The following is a 23,417-nucleotide window of genomic DNA, read 5'->3' as shown; positions in this document are numbered from 1 at the left end:
CCATTGCCCCAGGTTCAAAAACAGATTGTGAACCCACCCAGAGAAAGTACCTGCATATAATGTGTACACACATGATTCGTAGTAGTATTTCATAAGCATTCATCTCTCTCTCCCCCCAGACCCCCCAGTACATAGTTCCAACCTTTTCTCCCATCTCACCTCAGCTGGGCTGCAACCAGGTTCGTTGAAGCCTACAGCTTCCTTCCTTCCTTTAATCCACAGGGCACTTTCTGCCTTCCTCTCTCATAGGCAGTGTCTTATGGTTTTCTCTTTATTCCCACACTGAGGCATGCCATTACCTCACCCTTGATCAGCTAGCTACTGCCTTTTGGGCCTTTAACCATTGGCACCAGCACAAGCAAGAGGTGGGGTTGTGACTTTCTTTGCTGGTATCAGCAACCCCCCCCCCCCACACACACACACACAGGCATCATTCTGCAAGAGAAGTACGAGAAGTACTGCAGACAGTACACTATGGGCTGGTCATGCTTTCTAAGCCTTCAGGCATGCAGTTAGCTGCACTCTTGCAGAATGATGCCTATGTGTGTGTGTGTGTGTGTGGGGGGGGGGGGTTGCTGATACCAGCAAAGCATCCCTGAAGGTGTAATTGTCACACAGCAGCTGCAGCTTGTTACAGCAAGTAGTGTTTGAGACTCTTAAGGCACTCTGAGCCACTGGGTTCAGATATAAAAAGGTTGCTGCTTGCCAGTACCTCCCCCCAAAAAACCTCTAGGTGGCTGCCTAATGAACCTAATTCTTCTGCTGGCCCTGTAAGTTTGTACCTAAAGCCATGGAGGGTTAAGTTACTTGCCGAAGATCAGAAGGAGCTACAGTGGGATTGCAAAAATTAGCATGTGATAACTGCAAAGCCTAGTGATGGCATTGCCACAATCTGTCCTGCAGTTACAGGGAAAACATTCACCATAGCTCATGGACAATGCTACTAACTGCCAAACAAAAAGTGTTCTGGCCACCAAACCTCTTCAGATGGCAATGTTTGGCGAGCTTTGTCAGCCATAGAAAAAGCCACATAGCCACAATTTTGAGTATGCTTGAGCCCAAAGTGGGTTAGCCCACCAGTGGCTATGCCACTGCTTTAAAGTAGAATACCAAGGTAAATGAGTATTATGTCTCCTTTTTATTTGAAATTCAGTGCTGTTAGTATATTTTTTAAACTGTTTCATGGAAATTCTATTGTTAAGTTCAATTTACTGATTTTGACTTCACCTCATTCATTATATTTATGAAGATTCTTCAGAAAGTTTCTGCACGTTCATATTTTCATGGGAAATGGTTGGGGTGGGAGAACTGGTAAGAGGGTGTGTTGTAGAATGTTAACCAGTCAGTCAGGTAAGCTGGGTGATTATGTGGAAAAGTGATATAATTTGATTTTGAGATATTTAATAAATAGTGTTTTAAAAAAATAAAAGTGTGGAAACTTTTTGAAGGTATCTCATATATATTTAGTCTTTTTACTACTTGGATGCTATTAACACAATTGTAAGTTTTATGTTGAATTATACCTGCTGTACTCTGCCTTGGATGAATATCTTTATAAAGGCAATTAATAAATCCTGATAAATAAATAATAAAATATGAATGTTATGTTGAAATCTGTTAGGAAATGTAAAATCAGCAGAATATACATTTTTAGATAAATAAATACTTTCAGTAATGTTTGTTCTCTGGAAAAAAAAAAAAAAGTACACCGAGAGGATATCAGACAGTCTAGGGAGATCTTGTCTCTCTTTTTAAATCTGATATCATAGTCTCTAGGTTGACAAATGGAAAAATATCTCAACATGCTTTGTCCATCCATGATGGAGAGCATCAGACTTTCAACCAATTCAATAAAGTTTTTCATTGAAATTTCACCTCAATAGTATTTACCGCTTAGCGTTTCTATGGATTTTTTTTTTTTTCAGTTATCTCAAGAAACATGCAAACAAATCTGATCATTCCAGAATTTACCTTCATCGTGTTGTTCCAATCCACTGGTGTCATGTGCTGTGGTTTTAGATGCCCCTTTTGGAGACTGCAAGAGTTTCAGAACCAGAACTTCAAATTCCATCATTATGGCTACATATCCAGCACAAACAGCTATGTGTAAAGGAGTGATATTAACTACGTGCAAAATAAGAGAACGTTCAAAATCTAGTGTATATAATTCATTGTGTAAATTCAGATGTCGTAAGTAGAATAGAACCAGCTTATTTTTGCAGCCAACAAGAACGTCCCCTTGAACAGGGCAACAAGAAATACACAGTGGAGAGTCTGAAAGAGGCATTTCTATAATATCCAACTGGTCTCTGGGACCTCCATTAAGTGGATCCTCTATCATCAATCCCACTAAGCGGACACTAGTTCGAGAATTCCCAGCCGACTTGCATTTCCAGTTCACATAAGCTCGAAGAGAAGTAACTTGGTTTTTCTCCTCAATTGCAACCAGATAATCTCCTAAGAGTAAAAGATGGCATTGTGAGGGTGGGAAAAACCATTTAAAAAATGCATAGATAGATAAGTTATGGCTTATTTTTATATACTGTATTGCTTTCCTATGACCATTGCAAAGTGGTTTAGATAAAACTAAAATAATTAAAACTGAAAACAGAATGCCAATTAAAATAGGATGGCAAGTACTCACTCACACTAAGAACCTAGAAGTACAATAATAATAAAAATTACAGTACATATGCATGCACAATAATAAATTAGACACACTAAAATAAACATGGGTCAGTGAACTCAAGCTGGTACTTCTCTAACTAGTGAATGATCACCCAAAGCTTTACAGAATAAAAAAGTTTTTAAGGCTGTTCTAAATTTGGAATAAGACAATTCTAATTAAATATCAATTGGAAGTGCCACAGGAAAGGTGAGGCATAGCAAAAAGCACCCTGCCTTATAGTATCTAAACTAGCATCACATTAAGAGACCTAGAGAATGATACGGTGTCAGAATTTGTCACTGTCCCCGTCCCTGCGGATAATCACGGGAAATCATCCTCATGTCAATTTTTAAAGAGAGAGGGAAGAATCAGAGTATGAATGGGCACAGACTGAGGTTGAGATAGACACTAAAGAATGACATGGGATAGTTTCCCGCGGTTATCCATGGAGATGGGGACAAATTCCGTCACTATGTCATTCTCTGCTAGCCTCAGGGGAGCATATGGTACAATAATAGAAGTCAGGAAGTGACTCCAAGATACAAAACTGAGTAAAGGACAAGAATTTTAAACTGAATATGGAAGGACATAGGCAGCCGATGCCTCTAGAGAGATATGTGAAATTAGGAGCCAGCTTTAATAGCAGGGCTCAGAATTTCCTGTCACCAGTTTGTCATCTGATCTGGAAAGGCCTGGTTAAATAACCAGGCTTTAATAGCGAATTTGAACTTCTTAAGTTGGGGGTTCAATAAGTATATAATGGTTCATAACGTATATAATGGCAAAATAGGTAGGAAAAAGTGACAGTCATAGCCAGAAGGATGCTTGGGTGCATAGGGAGAGGAATGGCCAGTAGGAAAAAGGAGGCGACACCCCATTTGGAATACTGTGTGTTTCTGGAGACCATACCTTCAAAAAGATATAAATAGGCTGGAGTCGGTCCAGAGAGCTGCTACAAATTGGTTAATGGTCTTTGTCACAAAGGGTATGGGGACAGACTTAGCGACCCCAATATGTATACCCTAGAACAGGGGTGTCCAACCTTTTGGATTCACTAGGCCGCACTGGCCGAAAAAAATGTTTCTGGGGCCGCACAAACTTTCAAACGCTGGAGGGAGGGAGCCAGCAAGATGGTAAACACCCGGGGGCAGCAGAGGAAAACACCGCATCGCCCTCGATCGGGGCCGCACAAAATACTTCATGGGGCCGCAGGTTGGACACCCCTGCTCTAGAAGAAAGGAGGAAGAGAGGAGATATGATAGAGACATTTAAATATCTCTGTGGCATTAATGTACAGGAGGTAAGCCTTTTTCAAATGAAGGAAAACTGGCATGCAGAGGGCACAGGATGAAGTTAAGAGGTCATAGTTTCAGGAGTAATCTAAGGAAATGCTTTTTTACAGAACGAGTGGTAGATGCATGAAATAGTCTCCCGATACAGGTGCTGGAGACAAAAACTGTCCGAATTCAAGAAAGCATGGGACAGGCACAACGGATCTCTTAGGCTAAAGAGATAGTGAATGCTGTGGATGGTCACACTGAATGGGCCATTTGGCCTCTATCTACCATCGTGTTTCTATATTAGAATGGTCTAATAAAATGTTGCACAGTGGGATAGGGTGGGCCACTGGAGCCATGGTCCTACCAATATTTTACCCAACACAATACCAATAATTAAGGATGTTATGAGTAGGCAGAGCCAGCGATTGGTTTGTTTGGCTCCTCCACCAGGCAGCAGCACATGGCCTGTGAGTAAGACTGCGACAGCCTGTGGGAAAATTCGGAGGGGGTGGAAATCTTCAAAAGCTGTTGGTCCTAATTGGGAAGGGGTACAACGCGGACCTCACGGACCTGGAGGATCTAAAACCACATATCCTTAAAAATCTGAGGTCCGTGCCACTTGTAGTTAGTTTCAGGACCATAAGGATCGTAGGCCAATTTTTGTGCTTTTGACGACATTTTTATGGTAAAAAGGGCTTGCAGATGCCAAAAAATTGATTTGTTTTGTGAAATATCATTATTTTTTTTTTTTAAATCAAACTTCTGGCTTATGGACAGTGTGGCAAGTGAATCTTCTCGTCAATCTGGCAATGACGCTAATGAATGAATGTCGGAACCAGTTTGTTTACATAAAGGCAGTATCATATGGAATCCGTACATATCAAATTTAGAACTGTAGACTATCCCAATCAAAATTTATAGGATTTTAAAGTTATGGGACAAATATGTCCCTTGGTCCTGAAAGGGCTACGGGCTTTATTCATTAAGTTCATAAGGGTTTTAGTCTCTGGCTCTGACAGACCTCCATGACATTTTAGCGCTGACGGATCCTAATACTTTTCCCTCCCTATGCTGAGACGGACCAGTCAGAGCTAAATTGTCAAGGAGGTCTGTCAGAGCCAGAAACTAACTAGAAGTGGCACAGACCTCAGATTTTTAAGGACGTGCGGGTTTAGATCCGCGTTTTACCCCTTCCCGTCCTAATTACAACAAACATGACTCCACTTTCCTTGCAAGCACGGTTGCAGTTAGCTGCACAACCATACACGCTCTTGTTTTTGCTTACCCACATCGCTGTAGCGCATTTGTCTCACTTTCCCCACCGTGTTAATGCTGCAGAAGGGCTCGCACACATCCTGGCTAACCACAAACGCATCGATTTTGCAGGCTCCAGCACAGGCCACAAAGACATAGTCCCGACCGCAACAAAACAACTCAGGCTCCTGTTTGATGGGCACGATCTGCTGAGACCCATAGGGGTGACAATTATAGAGCTGAACCATCTTCTCCGCACATAGCTTCCTCGAAGATCACGGCACTTCTCCCACCCTTCCCGACTCGTTTTTCACACGGCCCTTCCTTTGAATTCTGAGCTCACACCTCCAGCCAGCTCCCCTAGACCTGAATCGTTCTCGCTCTGCTTGTCTTTCACATATTGTGGGTTTGACTGTCACGTGAGTCTTTCACTGCTCACATACCCACCTTTCACAATAGCGTCAATTCCTACTTGGTTGACTGCTCTGACGCGTGAAACTCTTCCAGCCAATCAGCAGTAGGGCTACACACGAAGGCTGGAAGGGCTACGCAGGAAGCTCGCGATTCGGTATGCGCTTGCTCAGTTGTTTCTCCTTCCTTGTCTACTTCAATATTGAGCTGTTCATTATGTCCAAGGAAAACGGTATATGGCTGCATTTCGATTATAAAACATAACAAAACATTAAAAAATAAAATAAGATAATATACAGTCATTCTGCATCAGGATTAGCTTGCACAAACATTAAGTTCCTTAAACCTTTGTTTAACTATATAAACAACTTGCCTTGAGTTTAGCCTCCCCATCTGTTTATCCCAAAGCACGCGGTACCACTCATCTTGTCCCCATCTAATATATGCAAATCCCCCCACCACCACGTTATAGGATAAGCTGTATTATAGAAAAAACATTAGCTTAATCTATGTTATTTGGATGTTCTAATTTGTGCTTAGATGTTTCATAAGTATATCCATTTGTCTCTTATTTTAAGTCAGTGCTGCTAATAAATATCCCCCTTTTTACTAAGCCACAGCAGAGATTTCTACCACAGCCTGGAGTGCTAAATGCTTTTACGCTGCTCTGACGCTCCCACCCTCTCCCTTCACATACTGCGCAACGTGGTGCAAGGGCGCTCTTCAGGTGTCCATCATCCAGCACAAACCTGGCATGTAAGAATAAAGGAGCTTGAAGACTCCACCCCTACCAGCTTTGAGGCTAAATTAGGTGATTTGAAGGTTCTGGAGAACTTAATAAAAAATTGGGGAAATCCAAGATGGCCACAGCAGCAGTGTTTTGGCACAAAAAAATGGCTCCAAAATGCATTAACTAAAAAACAAAAAAAAACCCAGCAAAAAAAGATTTTGGAGGTGGGAAACCCTAAAGGAAGGGGGCAGAAATCTATATAAACAGCTTTTAAAGACATACACCCCCTCTCTGATTTTCCTCAAGGGCTGAAATAGCCTTACTGACTGTGCCCTGTAATGGAGATATGCTGCAGCCTGCCTCAGCTCTTAAAGTAGTTGGATCTGGGAGAAGAAATCACTGCTTCAATGTGACTGTTCATCCAATGCTGAAATCTTTGGGATGCCAGTTGGACCGAAGACTGTCTGATCCTGAACCCCCGTGGACCCATACATGAGAAAGAGGGGAGGCAAAACATCGTCAGCACCCTGAAGAACCTCACTGAGTCTTCTATGGATGCCTGATAGCCTGTGCTTCAAGCCCCTGCGATCCAGTAGGTGAGTAAAGCTACTAAGGGACCGGACTGTGAGCTCCACAAAAGTTTCTGCAGGCTGGCTAACAGGTACCACAGAGGGATTGGCCTGTCAGCTGCAGACCTCAGTCTGCTTCTCCTGCATACAGGCAGAGCTTGACCCTTGAAATGGAGAGCCCTGAGCACCAAATGCAAAAAAAGATAGTAAATCATAAAGAGCAGATCAGAAGGACAAACTGAAGGGAGCACCAGAGACCTCTAGTGAAGGAGATGTTGAAAAGCTGGAATGGATTCCTTCTATATGGCTCGTGAGCATGGGAATATTACCCATCCACCCAGAATTACACACCTATTGCACTAGAATTGGTATTAACAATAGCCTCCTTCTACTAAGGTATTATTTCACTTATAATATTCTTTCCATCAGGGATTATTATGTTTTTAAAGAGTCCTTTTGATAACAAGTGAGCCATCCCATTTCTTAAAAGAGGAGTCCAGAGCTCTGAAAATGTAGGGCTTGATTTAACAAAACTATTTCCTGTCATCAGCAGAATGGAAAAAAAAACCTTTGATAAATTATGCCCTTACTGCATATTTTGTAAAGATACTGTCACATGCCTCTCTTCCTGCAGGCTTCTGTAAACATGGGGAACGACATGATTTTAAATTCAGGGAGCACTTTATCACCTCAATGAAAATAGAAAAATAGAACCTATTGGGCCGGGCCATCTGGGCTAAGATATGCTAAAGATAAATATCATGGCAAGATAAATGATTCTTAGTACTGCTTTATAATTTATTGCACAGTAAACAATTGATAGTAGTTTGGCTATATCATGAGAACTCTCACCAGGGACTGGGAAGAAAAGTGAAATGATGGTCCCGATTTTGTTGCCCTAACTGGCTGGTGCTTGCAGGAAACAATTAGACACTGATCACTTTTCACAATATAAATAAATTTATAATTTATTATAGTTGATAATAAGATATGCTATAAATTTGATTGACTTATACTAACTTGAGCATATCATAGGCTGTTTTGATCTCCTTAATATTTTTAGCCATATTGAAATATGTTGAACATTTAGGGCTCCTTTTACAAAGCCGCGTTAGCGGTTTAACGCGTGTAATAGCACACGCTAATTTGCTGGCTGTGCTAGCCGCTACCGCCACCTCTTGAGCAGTTTTTCGGCTAGCGCGGGGGTTAGCACACGCTAAAAATGTGCATGCCATAAAGCCGCTAACACGGCTTCGTAAAAGCCCTTATTGTATTTTTGCTTATATTTAATCTTCAATAAAATATCTTGGGGAAAAAAATATATATTTGGGAAGAGCTCCAGATCCCACTGCTAGGCTGTGCTTTATTGAGTTTGAGACCCCCTAGTTACGCCCCTTAATGCCAGCTCGGGAGGGCCGTGATGGGAATAGGTATCGGTAGTACAAGCGAGACAAAGTCAGGTACAGAGAAGATAGGAGAAACGTTTGTGGACATAAACCAAATGAAGAACAAGAAAAAGTTGTAACGAATCAGAACTTTAGACAGTGGCCTTAACAATTCGCGCCTTTTATGAATCTTAGGTTTCCGATTGGTTACAAAGCGTGTCGCGATGTTTCTTTTATTCTTTCAACATCATCATCTTGGATTGGTTCTTGTTCCTTGTTCACTCTTCTGATTGGTACACACAGCTGTCAATTAGCAGTTAATAGGCTGTCGCTTTTTATGAGTCCAAACGAATTGGCGACAGAAGGATTAGGTAGTGTGAGCATAGTAGCAAATAATTGTTGGTGCTAACGCTGCAGCCAGGGTTGGCTGGAGGAGTGCATAGTGCAGGCTTCTTTTTGTTGTTGTTGTTGTCGCCGTGCCATTGTGACGTCAGCGGGTAATAGCGGTATATTCCCTAGGGAACATGTCCTGGATGTTTATGAGGTAAGAAAAGGTGCCACGTGTCGCCACTATGGCCTTAATTCTCCTCATCTGAGCACTGTACTGTTTGAATTACATACCTGGCACGTGCACCAAAGTACAGTAATGCAATTTTTATGATTAATGGAAGTGCAGTGTAAGTTTTGTTGTATTGATCTGTGATGACCTGATATGCCCAAACGTGGACACTAGTAGTTGGGTCAGACACTTGCTGTATATATCCAGAATTGATGCATTATTTTTAAGACGCCCACTTTTCTTCAGTATAGGTTTGAGTATGTGGGGGATATATTAAAACGGGACTGGACAAAGCCTCCCTCCCAGAAACTTGGCAGCTTTGTTAAACTGCACCTTACTGACTTTTTCAACACTTTCTTTCAGTGGGCTGGCATGGGAGAGTGGTGTGGTAGCATTAGGTGTCTAGAGCAGTGGTTTCCAACTCTGTCCTGGAGGACCACCAGCCAGTCAGGTTTTCAACATAGCCCTAATGAATATGCATGGAGCAGATTTGCATGCCTGTCACTTCCATTATATGCAAATCTCTCTCATGCATATTGATTAAGGCTATCCCAAAAATCTGACTGACTGGTCCTCCAGGACAGGGTTGGGAACCACTGGTCTAGAGTGTTATAGTTACTGCTTGCATTAATGTGGGAGTATGCACCATCGGTAAGTGCTACTGTGTTAACTCTAAGCACACCCGCAATTTAAAAAAAATGGTGGAAATTCTTCTCTTTGATGCAACGTTAGATTTGAACTTGGTGTGTGTTGATTCAGCATTAAAATGATTTAAGCCCTAAACATAATGCATTTTAGTAAAAGACCCCTTAAGTGAGCAATTTATGATACTGACTATAGTATTTTGTCTGAATAGATCTCTTTGTATATGTGCTTGATTGTTTTTTAAATTAGATTCCAAAAGCACAAATCTTTAAAGACTAAGGGTTCCTTTTATGAAGCTGCGTTAGGGCATTAATGTGCGGAATAGCGTGCGCTACATTGCCATGCGCGCTAAATACTAACGCCAGCATTGAGCTGGTGTTATTTCTAGCCACATAGCGCGCAGTAATATCCTGCATGCGCTAAAAATGCTAGCGCACCTTAGTTTTGGTTTACGAGCATAATTCGTAACGAAACCATGCTTGTAATCCAAAACACTCGTATATCAAAGGTTTAAAAGAAATAATGGAAACTTAAGACGATTCGTTCCACAATCCAAAAACTTTAATACAAAATATTGCAATATTTAATACAATATTGTAATATTGCAATACAATATAGCAATATTTAATACAAAATATTGCAAGAACTCGCTTGTTTACAACAGTCACTACACTCTCGCAGCATCAGAGAGAGAGAAGAACCATCGACACAGTTGTGATGCGTGTATACTGTATGAATTGTACTCGTATTGCAAGACTTTGCTTGTTTAGAACTGTCACTACACTCCCGCAGTAACAGAGAGAGAACCATCAGCTCAGTTGTGATGTATGTATACTGTATGTACTTGTATTGCAAGACATTGGTTGTATATCAAGTTTAAATTTAATAAAATATTTTGCTTGCAAACACTTGCATACCAAGTTATTTGCAATCCAAGGTTTTATTGTAGTTGCAGCCTAATGCTGTGTTTCTCAACTTCAAGCCAAGTACCCCGTAAGCCTAACAAATACCAACTGAGTGACCAACCCAAGCTCCAACCCAGGCCGCCCAAGCTCTGCCCCTGACCCCACCCCCATAATAATAGTACTAATTGTAACACAATTTCCCCAGCAACAGCAGCAGATGAATCCAGAGACCAATGGGATAGCCCACATCTACCAGCAGGCGGAGATAGAGAAACTGATTAACAGGTGGTCCTATTGGCTGGCACTCCTCCTGTCTCATCAGTAAGCTCTATCTCCCAGCAGGGGAAAGTCGCTGTTCCACTAGCTCCTGGATTCTGGCTGTGGCTGGATAAATATTTTCTCCTGTTGAGGTTTGCTCTTCAGTGAGGCAGCAATTATATTTCTCCTGTTGAGGTTTGCTCTTCAGTGAGGCAGCATTTATATTTCTCCTGTTGAGGTTTCCCTCTTCAGTGAGACAGGGGTGTCCGGCTGGACGGTGCCGGCTTTAGAGGTTACACTTGGGCCCCCCCTTGTCCCTGCCTCACCCTCCCTCCAGTGATAGAGGGGTTAGCTGGGTCTCTAATTTTTCTTCTTTCCCTTGAAAAAAAAAAAAAGAAAGAGACCATTTGCTATTTGCAGTTATGCATTCTCAGGGGTGCTCAACCGGTGTCTGTCAGTCCTGTAAGCCTGGTTGTGAGTATCCCTTTGTTGCATTGCCCTGCTGGTTATATTATTTAAAATTTAAAAAATTAAAAAAAAAACACATAGAGGGGCATAATCAAAAAAAGTCTAAGTCCCCTTTTGGCCTAAGGCCTTAAACATTGAAAGCAGAAGCAGGGAAAATGTCCATAATCAAAAAAACGTCCAAAAGGAGGTTTTTTAAAAAAATAATGGCCTGCCTCTACGTTCAGCTGTTTAAACGCCCAGTCCACCACACTATGTCTAAACTTATATCCCATAATGAACCAAAAAACGCCTAAGCCCCAAATGTCCAACACAAGGGCTTTTAGGTGAAGGAGGAGCCAGTCCTTCGCCTAAAAGCTGGATTCTGAACCGATGTCTGTCAAAAACAACACCGGTTACAGAATCCACCCCCCCACGACATCGGGGCAAGAGGGAGTCCAAGCCCTCTTGCCCTGCGGCACCCCCCAATGAAGATCGGGGCAAGAGGTAGTCCAAACCCTCCTGCTCTGCGGCCCCCCCCGATTACATTCGGGGCAGGAGGGAGCCCAAGCCCTCCTTCCCCGTGATCTCTAATCCCCTCCCCCCCCCGAGTCTGATGGGGCCAGGAGGGAGGGAGTTTAATACTTTTGTTATAACTTCAGAGCAGAGTTGTAGTTCAGTGAATTTCCCCGTACCCCTCCTTCGCGTGTGTTTCTATATAGGGCTATTGCCTGTTTTGGTACAAACTAAAGGAATCAGCAGAGCCCTTTGAAGGAGGAGAAGGGATTCAAAAGCTGAAATAAATTTCTTCTGCACGGCTTGCAGGAATGGAGAGATTACTGATCCGTCCAGAATGACACACATATCTAAAGTAAGAACCTAATCTCTTTATTAAAAATGCTTGCATAAATATATTTCAATAGATTAAATGTATTTGGCTTCAAGCATTTAATGGTTACACTCCTCATTTTGTCTGATGTAATGAAATTTTTTTATTATTTTTCAAATGTTTTGTATTGGATTTCATTACAGGGGCTCTATTTGGAAGTACTTGCAGTGTGGCCAGTATGGAAGAACTGGTGATTCCTTGCATCATTTTCCTCCAGCTTTCTTTTTCAATTCTGAGCCAGAAGAAGTGTTGTCCATTGATGAGCCCTCTGCTTCAGCTGATGAAGAGATGGATTCAGCCATCTTATTTGGAGTTATGAGAGGGAATGTTGTTGGACTCAGTTATTATACTGGAGTGGTAAGTACCATATGCTCTGCTGTGTTAATAGTTTATGTAAACAAAATAACTACGGTAGTTAAAATCCAAATAGCATTTGAAAGGGAATTAATGAAACTGAATTAGCAATATTCTTGAAAATATCATCTGTGTCTTAGCTAGCTAGCTTGCTTTTTTCTTTGAAATTTATTCAAGGTCATTTTTTATTTTGGGATACTCTTGAAATAAATGGTCTACTTTCTACTGTGGCTATGCCACTTTTATAAAATGTTCTTTCTGTTGCAACAGACACTCCATTCTTGAACCTGTGGGTAGTCAATTCCTTCTCATAAGAATTTTTGTAGGGACCTTCATTAGTGTTCTTTCTCCACCTCCCTTCCTTCTTAGCTGTCCTCCAATTCCTCAGTTTTGTCTCTACAGGCGAGATGTTAGGAGCCTGAATTTTCCGCTAGTGTTTCTTTTCAACTAAATTTGGTCTTTTTTTTTTTTTTGCTAACCGTTTGTGAGGCTTTTCGGTGCTGCAGAGGATCCCACTTTTGGGACAGCTCTGGCTGCGGGAGAGCGCAGATTTTGAGGTTGAGGGTTTGCTTTCAGACTGCTTTGCAGTGCACTCACTTGGACAGCCTGCACTAACAGTTTGGAGGCTCAGGAACCGTTCCCTTGAGAGCAAGGCTTGCCCGAGGTTCATCTGCAGTGGGCTTGAGTGCAGGCTCCATGGCTCCATGGTGGTTTTTCTAGGATCGGGGCCGACTGCTTTCTTCCCCCTGTTTGTGTGCATGTGATTCGGTGAGGGTTGAGGTCGCTGGCCGGTTTGTTGGGCCTGAGAGGCAGTCAGAAGACACAAGCAATCCCTCTCAAGGGACATGCCACGCTATACATCATCCTGGGAGATCCTAATGACCTTTACGGTTGAGGGGGATCTTTGCAATAGTCACCCAGTTCAGGGTCATTGGTTTCCGACCTAGCAAAAGTGGTTCATAAATTCGCCTGGAACTTGGAGCCATTCGTCTGGCATTGCAGTCCCTGGAAGGCAAGGCAGTCGGGTTATTTTTTGACAATGTAATAGCAGTGGCCTATGTCAACCGACAAGGAGGCAGCGGGTGCACCTCGTTACATCTGGAGGCTCAGCTCCTCTGTTGGTGGGCAGAAGCTCATCTGCAGGCTCTCTCAGCCGCATATGTGGCAGGAGTGGAGAATATTCAGGCTGACTTTCTCATTCGGCAGACACTTGATCTAGGAGAGTGGTCACTCTCTCCACAAGTGTTTGAGACTCCATTGTTCGGTTAGGGGGGGAGGGGGAGGGGATCCACTGACGGATCTCATGACCTCAGCGGCATACACAAAGGTGGATCACTTTTACAGCTGAAGATATGAGCCCAGAAGCTTAGGGTTGAACATATTAGTTCAGCTGTGGTTGGAGAAGGGGCTCTTATAAATGTTTTTCCCTTGTGGCCTATAGTAGATTGAGTCATTTGCAGGATCATGAGTCCTAGTGGTACTCGATTGGCCCCACAGACCATGGTATGCAAACTTAGTTCATCTACAGAGAGACGAAGGTCTCTGGTTGTTGGTTCAGATGTGTCTACTATTTCCATCCTGGAACCTTAATACCATTTTGCAAGGTCTCCAGTAGGATTCCATATGAGCCCTTCCAAGAGACTTCCCTCTTAGATCTGCTAGTCAAGATGGTGCTATTGGTAGTGATTACATCGGCGAGATGAGTTTCTTTGTTACAGCTCTCTTGTAGGGAGCCATTTCTTAAAATTACGGAAACAGAATTTTCCTTGTGCGTTTTCTTAGCTCACTGATAGAACTGCTGCCTCTGTACCCTGAGGTGGTGAGATCAAATGTCAGTGCTGCTTCTTTTGAACCTGGGCAAGTCACTTAATTCTCTAGTGCCCACTGCTTTGAATGTTAGCTTTGAATGCCAAAACGACAAAAAGTGGTATACAAGTCCCCATTCCCTTTCTACCGAAAGTAGTCTCTGCCTTCCATTTCAATCGGGAAGTTCGTTTGCCCGCCTTTCAGCTTTGTGGGGTCGAAGGAAAAGGACAAAATATGCTAGATGTCAGGTGAGTGCTTCTTTGCTACATCAAAGATACCACTGAGTTTTTTTGTTCCGACCAGTCATGCTAAGAAAGGCAGGTCTGTGTCCAAGGCCTCGATCTCTAGATGGATTAAAATGGCAATTTCCTCCACATATTTGGGCTGTGATAAGCAATTACTGATCATACTGAAGACACACTCCACCAGACAGGTGGTTGCCTCATGGGCAGAGGCTTGGACAGTCTCCCACCATGGAATTTGTAGAGCAGCAACATGGTCTACTCTTCTATAGAGTAGATGTGGCAGCCAGGAAGAATGCCACTTTTGGGTCCTCAGTATTAAAGGCAGGCTCAGTAGTCCTGCCTTAGACTTAGGTGACTACTAGACACATTGCACTAGAAAGAAAAATTCAGTTTCTTACCTTGATAATCTTCTTTCTTTAGATGTGTCTAATAGCCCTTAAGTCCTGCCCTTTGAGTGGGATTTGCCTAACTTTGGTCTTAATTTCAATCTGTGTATGACTGAAGAATTTCTCTGTTTCTCAGCTATGCTGAAAAAATAAAAAATAAATATCAAGGCTCTGCTTCTTAGCAGGAAATGTGAGTAGCTACACGCTCCATAAATGTTAGTGCTGGTTGCACACAATTTTGTATAATTTTGATGTTGGTTACGCTTGTTTCAGAGCATAACAGATGTGTAGTGTTGGGGAGTTCTCCCCATTGCCCTCCATCAGTGATGTCTTCCATTACACTGGTTCTTGATTGCTTTTGTACAAACTGAGGGGGCAGGAGCAAGCCTACTGAGAAGGAGGTGGAGTTTAGAGAATGACACGGGTCAAATTTTGTTTGTTCTGCCAAGTCTTGTAAGCAAACTTGTTAAAGATTTATAGCATTGCTTTTATGATGAATTATATTGGTTGTGTTATGAAATATCTAAGCACCCCTGTTCAAATTTTGCAGGTTAACAACAATGAAATGGTTGCGCTTCAGAGGGAACCAAGTAATCCATATGATAAGAACGCAGTGAAAGTAAATAATGTGAATGGCGATCAGGTTGGCCATATTAAAAGAGAACTAGCTGCAGCTTTGGCTCACATTATGGACAGTCGACTGGCTAAAGTTGAGGGGTAAGCAGAATTTGTTTCCGTTTGATTAGGAGGTAAAAACAAGACCTTTTGGGCACATTTTCAAAGACTTTGACTCAATTAATATAATTAATCTGTCTGCATTGGCCCTGTTTGAACAAGCTATACTTTCACAATGTGCTAACTTTTGGCTTAATAGAAACATTCTAGTGGGGGGAGGGGGGCAAAGAGGGTTTGGTTCAGAGATGGTTTAGAAATTACACATCTGTTAAAACTTTCCTAAAACATATTTTGCACATAATACTGGTATTGTCAACTTCCACATCATTTTGAAACTGTAAGAATACCTGTGCACCTTTTGGGAGTGTAACAACTCAATAGCCATGAATAGTGGGGGTATAGGGTTTCTTGGATGTCTAGGTACATTGGCACATGGTTTCCCTTAAAGCATGTGTGTCACACTGAATGGTGTCTGATCTTTCAATAAGAGCAAGTTGTGGATTCAATTCCATTATTATCTAAGGATTTTGGTGACCATTCAGCTCCTAAATGTAGATGTTTATAAGCCTTGAATGATTGTTAGTCTAGCTCGATGTTATCTCCTGATCTTTCACAGCATACAGATTCCACAATATCCAGATCTGGCTTGGTCTGAGACCAGTTGGAAGAAAAGGAGATTCCAGTTGAAGTAGGAGATGACCCCTAAGTTGTATGTTGTTGTATTTTTTTTTCTCTGAGATGATTAGATGTCAGTATCTCCATGGCTTCAGCTCTGAATACTTGTCCTCAGGAAATCCTATTAATTTAAGAACTAGAGGTCCTCCTAAATCTTTTCCAATCCATCAAGCTGTTCACACTGATTTCTTCTGTGTGGATGCTCCTGAACTTGGAAGAGCTATGGTAAAACTCTATCCATTACTTCCAGAGGAAAAAAGTAAATTTAAATAGCATAAAGCAGATGCTTCAGTAACAGTGATTACTAGGAAGACTGCTATCCCAGTAGAGAGACATACAACTATAAAAGATTTGCAAGATTGCAAAATTGAAATCATTCTTAAGCAGAGGCAATAGTATCTACCCCTTGTTCAGGTTAGGAAGGGTTTGACCTGAGCTTAGAGAGTTATAGAGGACTGATGTATTAATACGAGTCTGCATATCTTTGTTTATATACATTACATTACATTACATTAGTGACTTCTATTCCGCCAGTACCTTGCAGTTCTAGGCGGATTACAAAAGAAGATAGCTGGACATTTCCAGGAAAATTACAATTTAGGGTGCTGTTTACATGATTGAGACTTTGAAGAGAAAATTACAAGAGTGGATGAGACTTTGAAGGGAAGTTTACAAGAGAGGGGATAGACATGGGGATGAGTTTTGATATCTAGATAAATTTTTTGAATAGCAGGGTTTTGATTTCTTTTCAAAATGGTTTGAAGTCGGTCATTGTTGTCAACATGTTGGATATGGGGTGGTCGGGTTTAGCTGCTTGCTTTGCTAGTAGGTTGTCATACATCTTCTTGCGCCATGCACCTTTGAATGGGGGGTAGGTAAATGGGGTCTGAGTTCTCCTTTGTCTAGTTGTATTGTTCCAGTTTAGGTGGTTGTTTAGATATGTGGGGACAGTGCCATTCATTACTTTGAATAATAGACAATAGAATTTGAATAGAATTCATGCTTGTATCGGTAGCCAGTGTGAGTATAGGTATGTGGTAGTGATGTGGTCATATTTGTTCAGTGAATAGATCAGTCTGAAGGCTGTGTTTTGTACAGTCTGTAATTGTTTTATCATGTTTGCGGGGCATGGTAGGTATAGGATGTTGCAGTAGTCCAGTAGTCCTAGGAATAGGGATTGGACTATGAGCCTATATTGTTCTTTGTCGAATAATTTTCTTATTTTTCGCCGGTTGCGCATAATTAAAAAGGCTTTCTGGGTGGTCTTGTTGATTTGGACTTGCATGGTGCAGCATCTATATAACATCACTCCACTTATAATGACTGGAAAGTCAATTCAAAGCAGTTTACAATAAACATAATTTTAGTTATAATACACACCAGACACCTGGTTATAAAAATGTATACTTTTTTATAATGTTGCTTCCCCCAATTACCTTCCTAGTGGCTGGCAGTGTTATATCAGCATATAATAATTGTGAACTGCTTTGACCTGTACCACAGAAAATCGGGTGGGTATATTTACAATTTTTGACCCAAAAAAGGCCTTGATCATGCAAGGGATGGATCAGAGGTTGGTTATTGGCTCAATGTCCAGATAGCTGCTTTGGCATCTTTTCATGGTAAGGTAAAGTGGGTTCTGCTAGCAATACACACTAATGCGTATTTTTTGAAGGGCATAAAAATAATTTGCTTGCTCATGAGGCTAAACCTGCCCCAGTAGGATCTTAATATGTTCCTCATTGGGACCCTGTTTGAGCCACTGAGAGAAGCTTTTCTTGGTGGCCATTGCTTCCACCAAGGTGGGCCTTTGGAATGACAAGCGCTGTGGTGTGGAGATGCCTTTTTTGTGTGCTTTTGGAGAACACTGATCTGAGGGCAGTGCTCTCTCTACTGAAGATGATTTCACTATTACTTGTGACTCAAGCAGTGGCATTACTGCCTTTTTCATGCCAGGATCAGACAAGTTCTTCTTGTAAGCTCCATATAAATGTTTACGGGATGCATCTGCAATATTTACAGGTGACAAACATCTGTTTGTCAGATCATCTCTTTGTCTTGATTGAAGGCCACTTGCACAAGGGGGCAATGACCGTCAAGTCCTCTGTTGTGTGTTGGATTAAGGCTGCCATTGAAGTGAATTATAGTGAGTAGGTCTGTGCTGAAAGAGTTGAAGGCTCACTCTACACAAGCATAGGTAATGGCCTGGGAGGAGGCCCGGACTGTTAACTCCAGAGGATATTTGCCAGGCGAAGGCATGGTCTTCTTTAAATTCCTTTGGGAAGCTTTATAAGCTGGATGTGGGCACCAAGGGCTACTCGGTGTTCAGAAGAGCAATGATTCAGGAGATCTTGTCTTCCCTCCTGGCAGGGATGGCTTGGGTACATCCTACTTCTTGGATAATCAGAAGAGCTTGCCCCAGTAAAAGTCAAGTTCTTAAAATGCAAATAGTAGATCAGTAAATTCATATCTTATTAGCAACTGGTTGCATTGTAAGGATTTGTTTTTTTGTGTGTGGCAAACTCTTTTGATTGTTCTGTGGACTTCTACATTGCCCAGCCTCCAAGTTTAATATTTGCTGTAGTTGCTACCCCCTCACATCAGAGCACACTATCTGAGTGGCTTACAACTTTCTATAATAGAGACAAGTATTAATTTAAACAGAAAAAAGAGATAATGGAAAACAGAATTACAATTAGTTGACAGGAAAGGTAAGAAAAATGGGAAAGAAAGGAAGATTCTACAAACCACACCAGGCACTGAGCCTCAAGCCCAAGGGAAAAAATGGGTGGATGGGGGGGCCAGTATATTAAAGAGATCTTATATGGTTATCTGATTAGTGGTGATATTCGTACTGCAAATTGGATAACCAACTAGATAAAATTAGGTTAGTAGCCTGAATATCACCACTAACTGCATAGTACTGAAACCAGATATTCAGTACTGGCCAGAATCTGGATATCAGTGCTAAATATCCAGTATAATTTCAAAAACAAAAACAAATTGCTTACCTTTCATAGGCTGAATATTAACCCCAGTAAGTCCAAAAAGACTACTCTTACATTGGTACCTCTGAGTCATATAAATCTGTCATGAAGAGATTTGGCAGGTAGATGCATCTATACCCTTCCTCCAGTCATTAGCAGTATTGAAGAAAACTTTATCTTATGGAATTTGGATTTTAGAGACGATAAGAGGAGGAGGTAATGAATTCTCATGTTTTGCTGTTTTTGAGAAGACATATTTAAATGGGTCTTTGCAGGGGTACACTTTGTAGTTTAAATTTGAAGGTAGTTTATGTAACTGTTTCTTTTCTGTGAGGGAAAAGAGTGTATTTAATAAACCATTACTATTAAACCAAAAATCTTACCTACTACACACAAAGAAGACTGTTGCTTTCTTGATGACCACAAATTCATTTGAAGAGTATGAAAAAAAATCATAATTAAATATTTACAAGTTAAATAACAAATGTAATTTGTTGTTTTATACTTTCATGTTTTTATAGGGTTGTTCCTTTTGGAGCCAAAAATGTATTTACCATGCCTGTACAGCTGAGTTTCTGGGGTAAAGACGAGAACAGACAAGTTGTGTTGAACCATTTAAAACAGTATGGATTCAAACTGGATCCAATGGCAAAAGGTAAATTTTAGCCACCACATTGTTTTCTTGCATTCTGTTTGGAACATGAATTAAAGAGGGCCTGGGATAGGCACGTGGGATCTCTCAGAGAGAGAAAGAGATAATGGTTACTGTGGATGGGCAGACTAGATGGGCTATTTGGCCTTTATCTGCCGTCATGTTTCTAAGAGTTGCTATACTGGAACAGACTGAAAGTCCATCAAGCCCAGTATTCTAATTTAATCTTCTATTTCTGCATCGTTCATACCTAGGTAGGCTCAAAGTGACTTAAAGAGGGGGGCGAGGAAGGAGAAGGGGTGGGAGAAGAGAAGAAGTAGGTAGGAGGGGGTAGGGAAAGGGGTGGAGGGGGGAAGAGAGGATACAGGTGATTAAGTGTCAAATAGATGAGTTTTCAGTTTCTTCAGGAATATGGTGTGGTTAGGTTCCAACCTGGTCATTTCAGTAAGGTCATTCCAAGCTTTTACGCCTAGAAAGGTGAACATGGAGTGGAAAACACATTTATATTGCAGATTTTTTGTGGAAGGGAGATTTAGAAGTATTCTGTTGCGGGTTCTGCGGGAAGTAGACCATTCCTTGGAGAAGAGCTGGATGAGAGGAGCCGCAGAGTTTCCGTAATGATGAATGATGCATGAAGTTTTGAAGGTTATTCGTGATGGGATGGGTAGCCAGTGCAGTTTCCTGATGAAGGCTGTAATCGAGTCATATTTTCTCAGGTTGAAAATTAGTCTAGTTTGACAGCGGTGTTTTGGATGAGTTGCTTTTTGTGAATCAGAGTGGTGTTGATTCCCATGTAGATGGAGTTGCAATAGTCCAGTTGTGGTAGTATCATCAGTTGTACGACTAAGGCAAAGTGGTGTTGGTGAAAGTATGATCTGATTAGTCTTAGTTGTCTCAAGGTATAGAGGGATTTCTTTCGGAGACTGGAGATTTGTGGTTTCATGGTAAGTGTGGAGTCCAGGATGCAACCTAGGATTTTGGAGGCAAGATTCTAAAGAGTAAAATATGTTTGTTTTTTTTTCTGTGCCAACAATAAAACCTTAAATAAATAAAGATACCATAGAGAGGATTTTTCATGTTCTTCAATAAGTAAATATTGTTCCTGCTTCTTAAGTAGGTGGTTTTTCAAAGCATGTGGAGAACAATGCTACTTTACATTTATACTAGGATTGTTACTTTCCCAAATCAAGCAAATGGGCATATCACTATATTCTAAAATATACTTTAGTGACTCTGGCCCGTCAGAGGTATACAAAGTATACTGTTCAGCACAACTTAGTGCTAGAACCTGTTCTTCATCAGTCCATTTTTATAATGTGAATCATTCATAAAACTTTTGCATCAATTTATTCTATCTAAATTTCTCAAGCACTTATCTTTAAAGACACATTGGGGGTATTAGGTGCTGACACAAATTCATGTTTCACCCAAACCGGGCTGTTTCAAGGCGAGTCCCCCTATAAAAATTTGAAACTGTATTAGTAATTCAATCAAAATCATCATTTCAGCATTTAAACAAAATTTACTGAAATGTTTAGAAGTCATTTCTACGCATACCTCCAGGATAACTCTAGCTTACAAAGTGCTCAAATTGCAACATGGCCATAGCGTTTTTTAAACTTTTTAGATGTCATGACCACATGAGCTTTACTGTCCAATGAACTCATCTGGCTCAGATAAGTGTCATCCACTCGATGTCTTTAGTTAATCCACAGGGTTCCATTGCTCTTAATTTGAAAACCCAGAATTGTTCTCTATAATTTAATCGCTTTTGTACAAGGTTTAGGTTTAACATGTCTGTAAGCGATATTACTGAAGGTCTGTCTGGTAAGGTTTGCCTGTTTTGTAGATGACTACCAAAATCTGCTATAGGGTAGATACCCCTGATGTGGATAACATGAGGAAGGTGAAACTTGAAGCATGATCCGGAATTTGGCAGCTAAGAAATTCAGTCTTGCATTTGAACTGCAAAAACATGAGGAAACTGTACAGCTTGGGAGGGTAAAAACTTTTGCACACAAAAGAGGAATGGGTATGGTAGTAATGGATGACCTTAAGGTGGCCAAACAGAGAGAAAAGGCAATGGCGAAAGCTAGAAGGATGCTTTGGTGCATAGTGAGAGGCATGGCCAGTAGAAAAAAGGAAGTAATGATTCCACTGTATAAGACTTTGGTTAGACTTCATTTAGAATATTGTATACAATTCTGGAGACTGCACTTTCAAAAAGATATAAACAGGATGGAGTCAGTTCAGAGAATGGCTACTGAAATGATCAGTGGTCTTGTCTTAGAGCGTTTGTGGACAGACTTAAAGATCTCAATATATACTATATATATTATGGAGGAGAGGCAGGAGAGGGAAGATATGATAGAGATGTTTAAATCAAAAAATTCAGAAGTTATATATATTACTCGCCAGAGGTGGGCTAAACACTCCCGATAAGCATTTCACATAAAAGGTGGAGAAAAAGCCTCAAAATTCAAATTAACAGCAGTCCACAATCAAAACTTGATAAACATTCAATACTGCTTCATTTCTTATCATAGGCAAAAAAAATTCCACCGCCACTGAAATGAATTTATCAAAAGGTGAATAAACCCATCATTGTGCACAGGAAAAGAAAAACCATAGATGAAAACGTCTGGCCAGAGAAAATATTGATGGTGCTCACTAGATGAATCTTTCACAAACTATGTCCTCTTTTTAAATTCCAACAAATCCTTGTTTTGCCTCACACGAGGCTGCATCAGGGAATATAATGCAGCTCAAAACTCTGTTCTCATTCCGTGGCTGTTAATTTGAATTTTGAGGCTTTTTCTCCACCTTTTATGTGAAATGCTTATCGGGAGTGTTTAGCCCACCTCTGGCGAGTAATATATATAACTTCTGTTTTTTTTCTTGTGAGAGATGTTTAAATACCTCTATGGCATGTTTCAATTGAAAGGAAACTAGAATGAGGGGGAATAAGATGAAGGTGAAAGGGAACAGACTAAGAAGTAACCTAAAGAAAATACTTTTTCATGGAAAGGGTGTTGTGTTTGTGGAACAACCTTCTGGTAGAGGTGATGGAGATGAAAACTGAATGAATTCAGGAATGCTTGGGTCAAGTAAATTGGATCTCTTAAGAGAGAGGAAGGGATAGTATATAGAATTGATTGGCAGACTGGATCAGAGTTTCTCAACATGCGGTATGCATACCCCAGTGGGGTATGTGAGACCCACTCAGGGGGCATGCGCTGCGCCATCTTAATTTGCCGCCCGTTTCTGGCAGCAGCGAAACTGCCAGCACTTGTGCCTCTCTCTCTCTCTCTCCCCCAGTCGTCTCTTTGTAGGTCAGCTCTCTCTCCCTGTCATCTCTTGCCAGCGGTGACTGTCTTTCTCACGCAGTCGGCTATTTGGAGATGCATGGAGGAGATGGCCTGAGGGCACATGTGTGCATGGCCATGCATGCGGTAAAGAGGACGAAGACCATAGATTTTGTATATTATTTTTCGTAAAGCTTTAAAGACCTACTTTTTGATAAATGTTGTTCTTAAGTATATGAGCTCCCCTTAATGTAGGGCTTTTCTTGTTGCAATCCACTTTCAATCTGAATTGAAAGATAGCGGAATATAAGATTACTGATTTATATTAGATGTAA

General features: G+C 41.2%; 2 protein-coding genes across 5 annotated transcripts in view; one reads left to right on the top strand and one right to left on the bottom strand.

Annotated features, from left to right (window-relative positions):
* Positions 1-5,450, bottom strand: part of HPS3 (HPS3 biogenesis of lysosomal organelles complex 2 subunit 1) — a 48,199-nt gene extending 42,749 nt beyond the window's left edge. For both annotated transcript variants that reach the window (XM_033957794.1, XM_033957795.1), the window contains exons 1-2: positions 5,234-5,450; positions 1,972-2,457 (exon numbers count right to left, since the gene is read on the bottom strand). In XM_033957794.1, coding sequence (XP_033813685.1) covers positions 1,972-2,457; positions 5,234-5,450 — 703 coding nt within the window. The remainder of the gene's footprint in view (positions 1-1,971; positions 2,458-5,233) is intronic.
* An 802-nt stretch (positions 5,451-6,252) lies between these two features.
* The window catches only part of HLTF (helicase like transcription factor), a 92,538-nt gene continuing 75,373 nt past the window's right edge, over positions 6,253-23,417 (top strand). Inside the window, exons 1-4 of one of the 3 annotated variants that reach the window (XM_033957799.1) lie at positions 6,253-6,939; positions 12,141-12,354; positions 15,339-15,505; positions 19,647-19,780. In XM_033957799.1, coding sequence (XP_033813690.1) covers positions 6,899-6,939; positions 12,141-12,354; positions 15,339-15,505; positions 19,647-19,780 — 556 coding nt within the window. In that variant the 5' untranslated portion in view covers positions 6,253-6,898. Of the gene's footprint in view, positions 6,940-8,649; positions 8,842-12,140; positions 12,355-15,338; positions 15,506-19,646; positions 19,781-23,417 lie in introns of those variants that run through there. The other 2 variants (XM_033957797.1, XM_033957798.1) reach the window with 2 other exon arrangements.

The sequence above is a fragment of the Geotrypetes seraphini genome, chromosome 9 (genome assembly GCF_902459505.1).
Source record: "Geotrypetes seraphini chromosome 9, aGeoSer1.1, whole genome shotgun sequence".
Classification (NCBI taxonomy): Eukaryota; Metazoa; Chordata; class Amphibia; order Gymnophiona; family Dermophiidae; genus Geotrypetes; species Geotrypetes seraphini.
Note: the sequence above shows the minus strand (reverse complement) of the source record. Positions and strands in the feature narration are given on the sequence as shown.